At 41.6% G+C, this 14,826-nt stretch overlaps 1 protein-coding gene across 2 annotated transcripts; it reads right to left on the bottom strand.

Moving 5' to 3' along the window:
• Positions 1-411: 411 nt before the first annotated feature.
• pde9ac (phosphodiesterase 9ac) lies at positions 412-12,443 on the bottom strand. 2 transcript variants are annotated; one of them, XM_034097849.1, is made up of 20 exons: positions 12,275-12,443; positions 11,741-11,870; positions 10,272-10,342; positions 9,690-9,767; positions 6,338-6,381; positions 6,108-6,162; positions 5,775-5,845; positions 5,568-5,655; positions 5,395-5,473; positions 5,212-5,286; positions 5,023-5,109; positions 4,825-4,929; positions 4,599-4,681; positions 4,226-4,382; positions 3,971-4,084; positions 3,630-3,734; positions 3,264-3,392; positions 3,079-3,174; positions 1,725-1,801; positions 863-927 (listed from the first exon to the last, which is right to left on the bottom strand). In XM_034097849.1, exons 2-19 carry the CDS (start codon positions 11,807-11,809, stop codon positions 1,757-1,759), a joined length of 1,551 nt encoding a protein of 516 aa, XP_033953740.1. In that variant the 5' UTR covers positions 11,810-11,870; positions 12,275-12,443; the 3' UTR covers positions 863-927; positions 1,725-1,756. The 2 variants fall into 2 exon arrangements, with proteins under 2 accessions (XP_033953741.1, XP_033953740.1); XM_034097850.1 differs by lacking the exon at positions 1,725-1,801 and having other exon boundaries at positions 412-927.
• Positions 12,444-14,826: the final 2,383 nt, after the last annotated feature.

The raw sequence follows: 14,826 nt of genomic DNA, 5'->3' as shown, positions 1-14,826 counted from the left end.
TGTTAAACTACAATTTCCAAGGCCAGGAAGGTATATTGAACATGTTTCACATCAGGGGGGGGGGGGGGGGGGGGGTATACAACGCACACATGAGGGGGACATTTTATAGCTTGATCATTGTGGGATCATTGTGTCCATTAGATGTATTAAAATCAATGCATTTTATCCAATATTTTCACGAGTTGTTCAATACAGTCCGCAGGTCAACAGGTCAGCTTTTATTTTAACGCTTGGATTCGTATTTCTCAGACTTGTTTAAGTTATACATTGTATAATTGTTGTTATACATTATATAGTGTATACTAGTAAACTAGTAAAGTAAACTAGTATAGTTTTTATCACATAAAGTAACTATGGATAACCCCCCAGAGACTCTGAAATCCATTATATATAAAGACTCACAGGTGATGAACTGGCCTATAAAACAGAGTTTCACATCTATTGTGAGATAATAAACTATAGTACAAGACACAATATGTTGCACCTTGGAAAATATATGCCCCTATGTGGCTTTATTGTATTGAAAAGAGTTGAAGGTAAGAGAAAACACACAGACTTCTGATGAGCCATAACAATCAAACATGGATTGCTGAAAACAACCCATTTTAGTGCATTATTATCCTTCTACAAAAGGGTAGAACACATGAAATACTAGAAAATAAAGTAGACTAAAAAGAACAGTACAAACAGCATACACATGCAGAGAGGTCAGCAGGTCCCTCTCTGTTACATCCAGTGCAAAAGTCTAAGTCAAAGTTCAAGACATGCCACCTTGACGTCTACATTTAGTTCAGTATGCAGCCAAGCAGTCTCTTTTCTCCTCCTTCTGATCCAGACCCATCTGTCCTCTTCACAACGCAGCTGGGACCGCCTTTACCGAGGCCTCCCTCACAAGTCTTTCCTTAGTTTAATCACAAAGGAGGATCCCTGCAATAAAACAGGAGCTTGGATTATGTGGGGGAAAACTGCAGGATTCTTAGGAGGAAAACTCAAACTAGGTTTATAAAAACAATGAAATGTACCAAAGGGTACGGTGGTTATCGCCTCCACAGATACAAAATACAGGCTATTGGACTGAGCTGGCTTGAGAGCTGTGAGTGAGAATTTACCTCCCCATATGGAAAGTCAAATCTTAACTCAGAGTCTAGTGGCAACTTTATGTTGAGAAGTTCAATGTCGGAAAGAGGTTGTGCGTTCAATTCATGAGTTCATCAAGGTAACATGGTGTTTAAAAGGAAAACAAACATGCGTCAATTTCATCACTTTGTTTTCAGCTGTGACTAAAGCAAAATGAAGGAAGTCTGGCATGATTCTACTGATACCAAAAGTAATCAAAAACATGCTAATGTGTCTTTCTTCTAGGCTGTTGGACTTTCTTTCTCTCTTTTTTCTTGCAAGCCCCTTAACTTCTACACAGCCAAGACCCCTGCACTTGCCAATAATTTCTCACGCTGAACCAATTTAGCTTGAGCCGACTAAACGGGATTCCTTTTGTAAGTAAATTGATATGAACCTAATGGTCCTAAATAAAAAGGCAAATCCAAAGTGATGAAAGTGCTGCACATTCCTAAAGGTGTGGCTTTTGTAGAAAGAGTTCAGAATGGAGGAGAGTTGCTGTGCAGATGTGCAGAGAGGCCAGAGAGAGAGAGGCAGAGACAGAGTGCACTCAGGACACTAACACTAAACACTAAAGCACAACCAAGGAGTCAGTTGCTTTTACTTACACAGAAACCACTGCACTCACTCACTGCAGAGCTTACTTCTTCTTCCCGCCTAATGATATACTTTCAGTTTTTTTCTTCTGTGCCTCATTGAACAAAAGACACACCTTTATGTTAGAAAGCAGTTTGATTTGTGTGAGTGTATGAATGTGTGACCCCACCCATGTGACACAAATTGCATAATTATAGTGTTTGGTAGCTCCAGGTGAAAAGCCCAAATGACACTGGGTAGATTTATTTACTTGTTCTCAACATGCCTGTTTGTCACACCAGGAAACCTGGATAACTGCCATTGTTTTAACCCTTTAATTTAATCTGGTTCTTAATTACAGGCTAAGCAACATGTTGGAGACCATGCAGAACTGTCACTTTAACCTCTGATCACTGCATGTCTTATTCACAGTCTTTGTACTACAACCCCTGAGTCCATATTATAACACTGTGATTGCTGCCACAAAAAATATCATAGTAACAGTGCAATTAACAATACACATCTTATTGTTGTAATGTTTTCCTTGACCAAAGAGTAAGAGTATTGTTTAAATAAGTGTTTGTTTTGTGCAGAAACCGTTTATTTGTGGAACATTGCTTCTGGTGGAGATTTAATAGAAATAGAAATAAAAGGGTTGTTTCTTGGTTTGGAACAGTGACTTCCTTGAGTGGAAGCTTCAAGGTTTCAAGAGGGTCTTCCTTGCTCACAGGATAGGTTCTTTTGATGCTTACACATGAGTTAGGATTATATAAGGTTTTTATTAGTTTGTATTTATTTTATTAGTTTTACAGATTGAAAAGCGTTTGAGGCACATTTGTATTAAAGTAAAATTGACTTGATTTTGCTTGCTTGCAACTGGTCAGAGCCAAAAACAAAGTCTGGCACAGAGCCCAGTTGCCGCTTTTACATGTGATTTTTTATTTTGCTATTAGTTAATGATCTTTAGAGGTTTTGGTTACCTTATCAAGCAAGGCTAGCAGTAGTTTATTTGTGCTAAACTAAGTTAAGCTGCTGCTTGCTGTAGCCTTATATCTAATGGAAAGATGTGAGAGGGGCATTTATGTTATCATCTAAGTCTCAGTATTAAGGTAAATGTTTCCCAAAAAAAGAAATTCTAAATTATATATTTTCCTTCAATCTTTTCTTATTGTGAAACATCTATAAGAGATACTCTAATATTTCAACTCTGTCCTACAACTTTCTCACTCCATGTTAAAGAGTGTCATGTTACTGGCAACAAGTGATGAAGTTTGGCATGTTTGTGATCTATTGAAATTAGTTTAACATAGAGAGGTGTGAGAGCTTGAACGAAGCATGACTGTGCTGATAGACGAATACATAAATAAACTTGAATACAAGTCCTACCTCAGTCATGGCATCATCGATCTGTTTCAGCTCCTCGTAATGGTCACGAGAGTCTCTCAGAGGTTGAACCATGATCTCCTCAATCTGAGGAAAAAGCTGTTGGACACCACAGTAAGGTCATTAATTGTGTGTGTAATCAGTGTGTGTATTTGTAAAGGAACACATCTGTACACACATCGTCCTACCTTCATGACCGTCTCAAACATTGGGATGAGGACAAACTTGATGAATCCAATCTGAGCAGTGGGCTTGGTGACTTTGTCTCTGTCCATGAAGGGAGCCACGGGGAGACCCTCAGACTTCTCCCTGTCACTCTGAAAGCACATGAGTGGAAACATTGCCATTTAGCCTTGGCTCTCATTGTACACATTTGGTATCATTTGGTATTAAGATAAACCATTTACTAGTTGCCTATTAGCATGCATATAAGCAGCATATTAGCCCTGGATAAGTCATTCTAAAACACTTTTACTCTATGACCATATTCTACCACAACTAGGACAAAGTTGACATGATGGATTCAGATAATGGACTTGAAAGAATTCCGTCACCTGCATGAAGTACTCCTCCAATAGGCAGTCCACCCATGGCTCAGCTACCTCAGTTGGCCTCACTTCGTTGGAAATGTCACAACACTTGATCATAACCATCTTCAGCTGAAAACACACACACATATATAACACAAAACATAGGATAAAGAAGCCTATTTATCTTAACAAACATACAGCATCTACCGATTTTCCAAATTATACTTATACAGTCTATTTAGCCTCTGCTGATCACAGCACAACCCGCAGATAAAGGCCTGCTTTTGTTGAGATCATGGCTTGCATGTGCCGTGCAATAAACAGCTGATGTCAGGTGGATATGCAACGTGATCTTGTATACATACACATGTCACATGCTCCTCATTGGTGAAATCAAAGTTGTCCACTTTCTGCTTAAAGGAGTCTAGTATCTCGCCATGTCTGGCCATGTCGGTAGCCAGGATGAGGGTGATAATTGCCTGGAAATATAAAAAGATAAGTCAGTTTGCTCGACATTTGCTCAAATATTGTTCAGATTCATATATTTGTAAGTGACAATGCTCAATATAGATACAACTCATCATGCTTGTCACAGTCAGAATTCCACTTGTGTATCTCACCTGTCGGATCTGTTTGAAGGCCTCAAGATCCACATTGGCAAAAATGTTGCACTCAGGAAGAGACAGGATCTGGAAGGCCACAGCACAGTGGTGGTTCTCCAGCGGAGATATGTCATTGTAGCGCACTGCCAGCTCTGTGCGTGCATTGATCTGGTACCTGGTGGATGGATGACACGTGTGAATTGATAATATATTCCCATGAAGCTTCCCTGATGAGAGAGGTCTCGGCCTGCAGAAAACTTCGACCAAAAACAAGAAGATGAATTGGCGTGTTTTCATAACTGAACTCTCTCCATGCTGAACAACCAACATGTTGTGCAGAGGATGTCAAAACATACTGGAGGCAGTAGGCAGACAAAATAGGGAGTCTTACGTGTTGTTGTAGCCAGGGTGGTCCAGGTCATGGCACACTGCTGCTGTCATCAAAATGCCCATATCTGTGAGAGTCAGCTTCTCCTGAACAGCCGTGTGAAAGAAAGGCGTAATTACAAATCGTCCAAATGAACATCAAAAGGTCCGATCTGGAAAGTCAGTACCTAGATCTAAATAGGACTTCAGAAGTTAACTTCATCATGAACAGACATAGACATGCACCATACCTGCAGGTTGCAGAGGTTAATCATGCCATACATCATCTGACTGACGCAGAAGCAATGTCGAAAGTTGTGGAAAGGGTTGTTACGGTAGTTCTCCTGAATCGCCAACTAGCAAACAAGACAATTATTCAGTCAGCATTTGAAGTGAAAGCCTTTTTGAAATCTACACAACGTGTTATTTTGTACTGTTTGAACTCTTACCAGCCAACGTTTGAGTGTGATGGGGTTCATGTTGAATTCCTTCACCAGTCCCAAGTCATGGTACATATACTCCAAACAACTTAGCATCTAAATTCACAAAGGTAAAGAAAGGAAATCCATACATCAGTCACTTGGATAACATGGAATCGAAATGGCTGATTGAGTTATGGAGCTGCACTGTCAACAAACCTCGTTATGTTCCCAGTGCCAGACATCGAATGTCGGCTTCTTGAGCGCCTCAACAGTCTCCTGAGACAGTGTGTACTGTAAAAAACGAACAAACATACCATTAGAACTTTAAAAGAAAGCTGTTGTCATTAATTTAGTTAGCTTTATCGGTTAGTAATGAAATAAAAGTCCCAGTGGACATACCTTTGGGTAATTGGGGACATCTCGTCTGGGAGTGACCTTCTTCCCATCGTCAAAGTTGTATTTGCATGGACAGTTAACTCTGATTTTAGAAGCAAGAAAAGTTGATTTGACCCGATCTGGTATCTGTTGATATCTGTGAGTAAGATGTAAAATGTCCAACTTATCAATTTTACCTGGCACCACCTCTTGAAGCCATCTCATCTCGTAGCTTTTTCAGATCATTTTTACACTTCTCAATCTCCACCACCTTCAGGCCCTCCACTGTCAAAATGACAAGAAGAAATATCACAGTTTGGCTTCCTCCCAGGTCAGCTGTATTTCATTTTTAATTTATATGTATTTTTGTGTGTAAACCATCTGCTATAAAATGTAACACTTACATTCCACTCTCTTCTCCAGCATTGCTAGCCTGTTCGTGACCTCCGTCTTCAACTCGTTGATCCGGAAGGCTCTGTGAGAGGAAGTAATAGAAATGTATATATGAATCATATTTCACATGGTTAATTGTTCATCAAAACAAAATATAACTTGGATGGGGCCACAACAAATCAATGACAAAGGTAAAATAAGTTGTGTGATTGAACTTGCCTTTATGGGTTAAGGCTTGTATTATAATGGGAAGTCCCTGGTGTCAGGTATGTGTGTGAGGTATGTGTGAAGGTGGGAAAGGGCAGGCTTCAGCCACATCATAACATAAACAACTGGGGCGTTACCTGCTGAACTGTTCAGCCACCTGGGACAACACGTTCTGAAACATGTCTTCCTTTTCTGCAGACACAAATGCACCCCTGATAAATCATCATGAACAGCAATCACATTGTCAGGTTTGGTATTTTTGAGTTCATTACTTTCACAGTAGAAGTGTTGTTGATGCATGAATGTATGTGTTTGTGAGCTTGTTAGAGTGAAAGGAAAATAAAGCTGTTGACAGCTGACAGCTTACCTCCAAGCTGACCAGTCGAAAGAGGCACAATTTTGTACAGAGAGCTGTGAGGAAAACAGATGAGTTGTTGTGATTCAAAACATCAGTTTAAGTACAACTTATTTACATTGCTTTATTTTTGCTAATATACACAGAGCAATCTCACCTCTGTCGAGGTTTTGGATTTATGTTTTCATTTTCCACCTTTTATTTTGAAATGTTTTCCTCCTTGTGTCTTGTCTGATCCTACTTTCTGTGTTTGCCTTCCTGTCCTTAGTTTCCCTGGTGTGTCTGATTGTGTTCACCTGTTGCCCTTGTGTTTCTGCCTCCCCTGCCAGCTGTGTCTGTCCTGTGATTACCCTTCTGTGTATTTAGTCTTGTCTTCCCCTGTGCTCCATGTCTGTTCGTCGTCTCTCCTCGTCTATGTTACCTGCCCGTCTCTTGATGTCCATGCTCTTGTCCATGTTACCTGTCACGCTCCATGCTTGTTCCTGAGATTTTTTGTCCTGATCCTTCCTCGTGCTCCCTGGTTTCCTTCCTCGTACTCCCCCGGTTTTGGTAATGTTAAGTTGTTCCTTGATTTCTGTTGTCATCAGCTTTGGGAAATAAAGCTCACTTTTTGTTACCTAACCTTTTAGTCCTCTAACTGCATTTGGGTCCTATTTTTCCCCACCCCTGACAGTACGAACAGACCAGTATGGACCCAGCAGTAATTCTTTGAGGATGCTCTTGATGATCTTTCTTACAAGATTTTATGCATTTTTGGAGTGTGGAGGAGGGCTCCTTGTAAAGAGACTCAGGATGCTGCTTTTTCCCTTGAACACCGGGAGGGGGCAGATAAGCCCTGGCTGGTAAACTCACTGCCAGAAATGTTGAAGACATTTGTGACTTCCCCAGACAGTCTGCATGCCTGCCTCAAACTGGCAGGGAAACAGGGTTCAGGGGGAGTGGCTGTACCCGTAGGATAGAAAAGGGGGAAGTGACGTCTGACTCAGAGGTCGCGCGGCTGTGGAGAAGAACGTGTTGCCCACATTCTGTTACTGAGTTTAGGCTAGTTAGCTAGCAGGTTTATTGTTTTGGGTGCAGTCACTTTTGCCTCCACTTGCTGTTCAAATAAATGTTGAAAGAAAAAGTAAATCTGTTCATATGGGTGTTGAGAGATGTATCCATAGATTTAGTCCCTAATTTTGCTCTCAAAGTGCACCAGATTGATGCATTTAACTTCAACATTTAAAAAAAAAAAAAAATCTTCTGGGGGAGCATGCGAGGTTGGGTCCACCACCTGCCCACACCCCCTGTAAAATTGTCTCACCCACATGCTTTATTCCATGTGTCAAGTCAAGCAAATTGGGTCCAAATGTTATTGCATCAATGATCTGTTAACATTAAAATCACTAAATATATGCTGTAACTATTTTGCTCTAGGCAACTCAAGGGCTCAGGTAATGTGATTACTATATGAATAATGGTCCAAAATTACATAAAATGCATAGGGTGTTTTGTAACATACTTTCGTCGCCGGCCGGCCGATACATGCCGCGCATTAAGTGGGCCTGTCTGTCAATTAATCCCCGGGCCACTTTTTCCCCCCAGTCCTCCCCTGGTTCCGGCCCACGCAGCCATGGTCCCGGGTCCAGTTTCGGCTCCAGTACTGGCTCTCCGACTGACGGCAGCCTCCCGTGTCCTGTCGGCGTTTTGACTGACGCCAGCCCCCCGTGTCCTGTTGGCGGTCCGGCCAGCTCCCCGTCTCCTGTTGGTGGTCCCGCCGATTCAAGTCCCTTTTCAAGTCCCTTTTTAAGTCTCCTCTCAAGTCCCTTCTCAAGTCCCTACTCAAGTCCCTACTCTAGTCCCTTCTCAAGTCCCATCTCAAGTCCCTTCTCAAGTCCCTATAAGTCTCTACTCAAGTCCCTTCTCAGGTCCCTTCTCAGGTCCCTTCTCAGGTCCCTTCTCAAGCCCCTTCTCAAGCCCCATCTCTAGTCCTTACTCAAGTCCCTTCTCTAGCCCCTTCTCAAGTCCCTTCTCAAGTCCCTTCTCAAGTCCCTTCTCAAGCCCCTTCTCAAGCCCCGTCTCTAGTCCCTTCTCTAGTCCCTACTCAAGTCCCTTCTCAAGTCCCTTCTCAAGCCCCGTCTCTAGTCCCTTCTCTAGTCCCTTCTGAGGTCTCTTCTCAAGTCCCGTATCTATTCCCGTCTCTAGTCCCTTCTCAAGTCCCTTCTCAAGTCCCTTCACCGTCGGGGGTCCCGCCGACTCATGTCCCTTCTTCATCTGGGGTCCCACCGACTCATGTCCCAGCTCCATGTCTTGTCCCGTTGGGGGTCCCGCCGACTGCTGTCCTGCCGGGGGTCCTGCCAACACCATGTCCTGCCCTGTTGGGGATCCTGCAAACTCCGTGTCCTGTCCTGTTGGTGGTCCCACCGACACCAGCCCACGTTCTGTCCAGGGTCCCGTCTACGCCTGTCCCACCGGCTCGGGTTCCTGTCCGGCCGACACCGGGTCCTTCCGGTCCACCGGAGCTGTCCCGCCTCCGTCCTGCCTCCGTCCTGCCTCCGTCCTGCCTCCGTCCTGCCTCCGTCCTGCCTCCGTCCTGCCTCCGTCCTGCCTCCGTCCTGCCCGTCATTCGGAGCTGTCCCGCCTTCTTGCCCGACCTCCTGAGTTCCCCAGCGGCTTTCGCCCTCAAGCTCGGCCCCCTGACTTTCCCAGCCGCTGCCGTCACCCTCGTGCCCGGCCTCCTGAGTTCGCCCACTGCGGCCTTTACCCCTCCTCGAACTTTGCCTTGCCCCCGGGCCGTCCGCCCGAGACCCCCTCCTCAACCTCTGCCTTGCCCCCGGGCCGCCTGCCCGAGTTCCCCTTCTCGGCCTCTGCTTTGCCCCCGGGCCATCCACCCGAGTCCCCCTTCTCGGCGTCTGCCGTGCCCCAGTGCTGTCAGCCCAAACCCCTCCTCCAGAACCCCTCCACCCACCCTTTTGGCCCTAGTTATGCAAGTTTTTGTCCTGATCCTTCCTCGTGCTCCCTGGTTTCCTTCTTCGTACTCCCCCGGTTTTGCTAATATTAAGTTGTTCCTTGTTTTTTGTTGTCATCAGCTTTTGGAAATAAAGCTCACTTTTTGTTACCTAACCTTTTAGTCCTCTTACTGCATTTGGGTCCTATTCTTCCCCACCCCTGACAACCTCAAGATTAATTAAGAACGCTGATCTGTAACAGCTATTTAATTCACCTTGTGGTGAGATTGTTCTGTTGATTACTGTTTCCATGGTAAAAAACACAACAAAACCACTTCTTAAATGGAGTGGAGATAAAATAAATAAATAAGATGACTCAAGTGAATATTAATATGGGATTTCTTTTTAAAAAACAACAACATGGTAATGTATGTTACTTTGGAGAGTTGGTGGGCATGGTGGGATCCATAGAGACTAGGGCTCCTTCTGGGTCAACCATCATGATGGCAGTGGTCCTGCAGTGAGAGGAAACAGGAAAAAAAAATACAATACATTTTCTTTATTGTCTTTAATATTTAACAAAGCTACATCTGCAGCGTTCCTGGAAAGTAACTCCTATTTCACAAAAGAGAATCAGTTAATTGAACGAAAGAGGAATGAGTGCCAACTGGAAGAATAGTGTATACAAAGTTTATGTTTCCCAATAAAAGAAAAACAGAACTAACGGCAGATGACGGCTCCATCTTGCTTTTATCCTTTATCATTGTCTACTTTTATGTGCATAGCTAATGCAGCATGTCTGTCAGAAAATTGCATACAAGGGCTTGTTGAATGTGAGTGACTGCTTTACTGCCCAATAAAGTAGTAGCACTGTAATGATGTAAGGATTTTTATGTGGCTTTATGTTATGGTTCTAAGATTTTAAATGATATTTTCTAGTATGCCTAGAATCAGTTAGGGAGTGCGGTCATCTGTATGTAAAGAAATAAATGAACAAATTAAGAAACAAAACGAAATACCTGGGAATGTTAGATGAGGTACACAGGAGCTCCTTGATGTCACATGGACTGCAGTGCCGACTGAACACCACCTGAGAAACAGATGTATGCGTAGTAAGTGTATTTCAACAAATAGAAGTGTTCGACAAAGAAGTTACAATAGACTAAATGCTTTCACATTGGATAAATGGAGTATTATTTATTAACATGTAATATGTGTATGATAAAATCTCATATATGGCCCATAAATCCAACAGTGTGCAATCTGTTTCTACATGGTTTTAAAAGGCACACCTGCACACAAACAGCTGCTGTGTTAATGATATAAAGCCTCAGTGTTCTGACAGGGGGGAAAAGTTATCACATTTCATGTGTTTTTTGACAACCCAGTCACATGGGAAAGTAAAGTAAGGGTCGGCTCGTTTAATCGTTGAATAAGGTCAAGTCCAGTGAGAGAAAGAAAAGGACAGCTGTGGTGAGTGTTCACGGAGCGTTTAGTAACATTATCCACGGCTGTCATGCAACCAGCCCAGTTTACAAGATTTACTATAGTACATGTAGATATCACAAAGTGTGTTTCTGTCGAAAGCAAAGTGTGAGTATGAAACTCTGTGCTAAACATGTGATCTTACATCTTGAATGCAGCAGGTATAGCTGACAAACATTCAAAGCCAGGCTGTGGGCTTGGGGCTGTTGAACCGACATGTGTCATCGCCAGCTCTCTACTTGAAGCACTCTACATCACCAGATCTGGTTGATGTAGGCGGATAGCAACAGGTGTCTTTTCTGTCAGTAACACCTGTAATGCTAACTCTGCATCCGTCTGCTCCTCAGGTGAGGTTAGTCCACTGAGAGGACATGGATCATAAGGCGTAGACAATTAATTGCCATAATTACATTTAAATTTAAGTTGATTATATCATTAAATACAGTTTCTATTTCTTAATGTCTTAAAATGTTGATATAGATATACTTGAGCAAAAACCTTTTTTGGTCTATTGTTCAAAACAGGCATATGAAAGACAACTATGAAAATTACAACTTTTTGTGGCCTGCCAAAAAACATGGGATTCAACAAGCTATTTCAAACTCACATGCAGGCTCATTAAAACATGTGTTGTCTACACAATGCTTAAATGGCTTTAGAACTTTTGCAGAGGTGCACTTTATTAATCTCACGAGCCAGTCAGAGCACACAGGGTTTTTGGAAGGGGGGCGTAAAGTGAAAGTATGAAAAATATTGTGCTTTTTTAAACTTTAAGCATGTTCTAGTAGAGCCTCAAAATACATATGAATGTGAACATTTGCATGATGTGCTCCTTTAACATATTAAATCTATGTTTTCTTGTATGTGAAAAGGCAATATTAACTTTGTAGACTAACCAGCCTGTCTAACACAGCAATATGTATATATACTGAAAGCACTTTTACAATGTAAATAATAAAAAAATATTCCCGAAATAGTGCATTCCTGCTCTCATTGGACTGACCTTTTGCACTTTCCCATCAACATCCAGGTAAATGGTTTTAGGGGCATAGGAAGAGGAGCTGGAGCCCATGTTGACCTCCCTCTCCTCTGCCTCTCTTCAAAGAATTCGGCTGGATTCCCTGATCGGCAAACTTGAGGAACAAGAAAAACAAATACACGGACTTCCAGTATGTTCATGCATGTACTAGTGAGTGTACACTAATGTCTGATAAATACTACAAATCATGACACAATAAGATAATGAAAGCATCAGCACCATGTGAGTATTGCTCTCAGTTTTCTATCAACTAATTAAAAAACAACATAAATCTCTAGTTTATGCTTTTGCCAATCTATGGTTTTAAAGACAGAAAGAAACATAAATATTGGAATACCATACCAAAGAATATATACAAAACATCATAAGTAACTGGAAATTATCAGATTAAATCAAATAGTAACACATATTTTTTCAATAAAATAAAAAAGCATAATAGTGTATTAGAGCTTTAAAAAATCACAGTCAAATTAATTGACATAAAGCAGCATCACTCACAATGCAGCGTCAGAGCTTCCCCTGTGGAGAGCGGAGGTAAAGTCCCAGGTGCTAAGGATGCTGCTCACTCACATGCAGACACACAAACACACACAAGCAGAGGAAGAGCTGTACAGGAGAGGAGAGAGGGCGCGAGTGATGGAGAAGCTGGGTATGTGTGAGGGAGACAGAGGGGGCATGGACTAATATGAATATAACCAGCACTCTAAATGGTTGCCAGGGGACAGTTACTATGGTGAAAAAAGAGACAACCCTTATTTCTTAAGTGGTTTAGGGCTTTTACCTGTGCTGATCACACAGGCTTGATTCTCTCTATCTCATAAGGAAAACCTAAAAGCATTATGGCTTTATCAAATACTGAACATAAATTGTTTATCTGATTGAAACTCAGCTAGAGAATTATATTACGCCAGTGTTCTGTTGAAAACAGCAATTTATCTAGCCCATAAGGCACACAGTGCACAAACAAAATACTGATTAGAACACTCAGTGGTACATGGAAGATTATATCATATCAGAGGGACTCGTCCAAACAAGGGGCCCCTTCTTTCTTTTAGTCGCTGAAATGCCGAAAGCCAAGTGCCAAATGGGATTTCATGTTCAATTTGTGTGTGTTTGTGTGTGTGTGTGTGTGTGTGTGTGTGTTACCATCCCCAGACCACTTATCCACTTCATTGTTGAGGACAGGTTGGGCAGATGGTTCTGTCAGACAAGTTCAGCTGTTCTGCTTGAGAAGATTTCCCATTTTATTTGTAGCAACAATTTATAATTGTTCAAGTGGCGGAGACAATGGGCTATCTTGATGAGTTTCTTTTCATGGTAATTTTATTTTCATTAACCAAAATCTCTTCCTCAATTTGTGGGGCTGAACAAATACAGTGCAACACTGTCTTTCCTCAGACCCTCTATATTGAGAAGGAAACATTCTTCAAGGAAAAGTAGAAATACACCTCAAGAAGAGCAATAGAGGAAAGATCCTTCAACAATTGAGTAAAAAGTGCACTTTGTCTATTTTAACATTGATATACTCAGGTAAAATACAAAGACCTTAAACTTGTATTAAAGTGTTATCTATTTATCATCACTGCATAACTAACAGACAATACGTGTGATATGTTTAGTGTAGTCAGAGATAACAATTGTAGAGTTCTAATGTGGAAAACCAGCATGACAATACTTGAGTAGACTAGCATGTTATATGAAGTCAATATTAAGTGTTATTAGTTAGGAAAAATACAAGTGAGTGAAGAATAGGGGGCTGAGAAGAACTGGAAGGATCCTCTTTATTTATTTTGTTCATTGATCCACATAAAGATCAGAGCCCGTGCTCTACAATGGGACTACCTGTCATGGACTACTGCAGGTCCAGCTTTCCAACAATAAGTCAACCTCCTTTAGTGTGCAAATACATCAACAGGCTGATGTGAACAAGGACACAATTCGACCAGGCAGTAGGAGTATATAATTAATTAGGGATGGAGAGCATCATACATCATGTGTGTGTAACTCATAAGGCACCTACTCCCAAAGGTTTGCACATACACAGACACATATGCACGCATGCACTATACACACGTAATTAATCCTGCTCTCCAGAGGCTAATTACTGCCTCTCTCTGCTCCTTAACCATGCTGCAGGTGAAACATGATGGGATCGAATGTGTAATTATTTTTTTTTAACATGAAAACAGATTCAAAGTAATTTCAGGAAATGTTCCACTTTCTGTAGAACACGAGTGATTATGCATATGTTTGTGTGCTAACATCTCTACGTGTGTGTGCCTGTGACGCTGTATGTGTATTCATGAGTCTGTGTGCCAAGGAATAAATTGTGTTTCAAACAGAATAAAGGCAGCAAAGCACAGATCAAAACAGGCGGATCTGATTAGCTTATATAGCCGCAAGACTCATCACACCTTTAGTAATGGAAGATACATTTTAGGATAAAAGCAATAAATATAATCATGCAGATCTTCATGACAAAAGATGTCCAGCTGGACCTCTGAAAGGAACACATTATCCTGATAATAGTGATGGACCAGGCCAATTAATGTCTCTGTGTTTGTGTGCATTAATACACTCTTTCACAGAAACACTGTTGGACATTTTGTTATCTGCCTTGTGTGAGGAAATAAATAAGTATTTTTTCGTCACAGCGGAAGTCAAAATCTGTGACAAAGTAGAGACACCAGACACATTTAAAAGTAATACACACCTTATTTAGAAAGCAACAATAAGCACTGACAAAAAGTAGCATTTCTGGAAAACAGCATAATTTGCAGGCAGCACACAGAAATAGTTTTAAAATGTGTGGGTATAGTACATATTAAAACCGGTAAAACTATTTCAAACCATGCTATTCAGAATTCCTCTCTTTATATATTTTTAGTTGCCATATACTGAAGAGCCATATATTTGTTTCAAGTTTGTCCACAATCAAGAAGAAGAGTCTGGTGGGTCATTCTACAGAAAAGGTGGAAGTGCTGTCACTTACTTTTGCAGACACCAAAATACATGACGTATCACCCAAAATTACGTCATTGGTGTTACTG

Source organism: Pseudochaenichthys georgianus, chromosome 13 (assembly GCF_902827115.2).
Source record: "Pseudochaenichthys georgianus chromosome 13, fPseGeo1.2, whole genome shotgun sequence".
Lineage (NCBI taxonomy): Eukaryota > Metazoa > Chordata > Actinopteri > Perciformes > Channichthyidae > Pseudochaenichthys > Pseudochaenichthys georgianus.
This window is presented reverse-complemented; position numbering and strand designations above follow the sequence as displayed.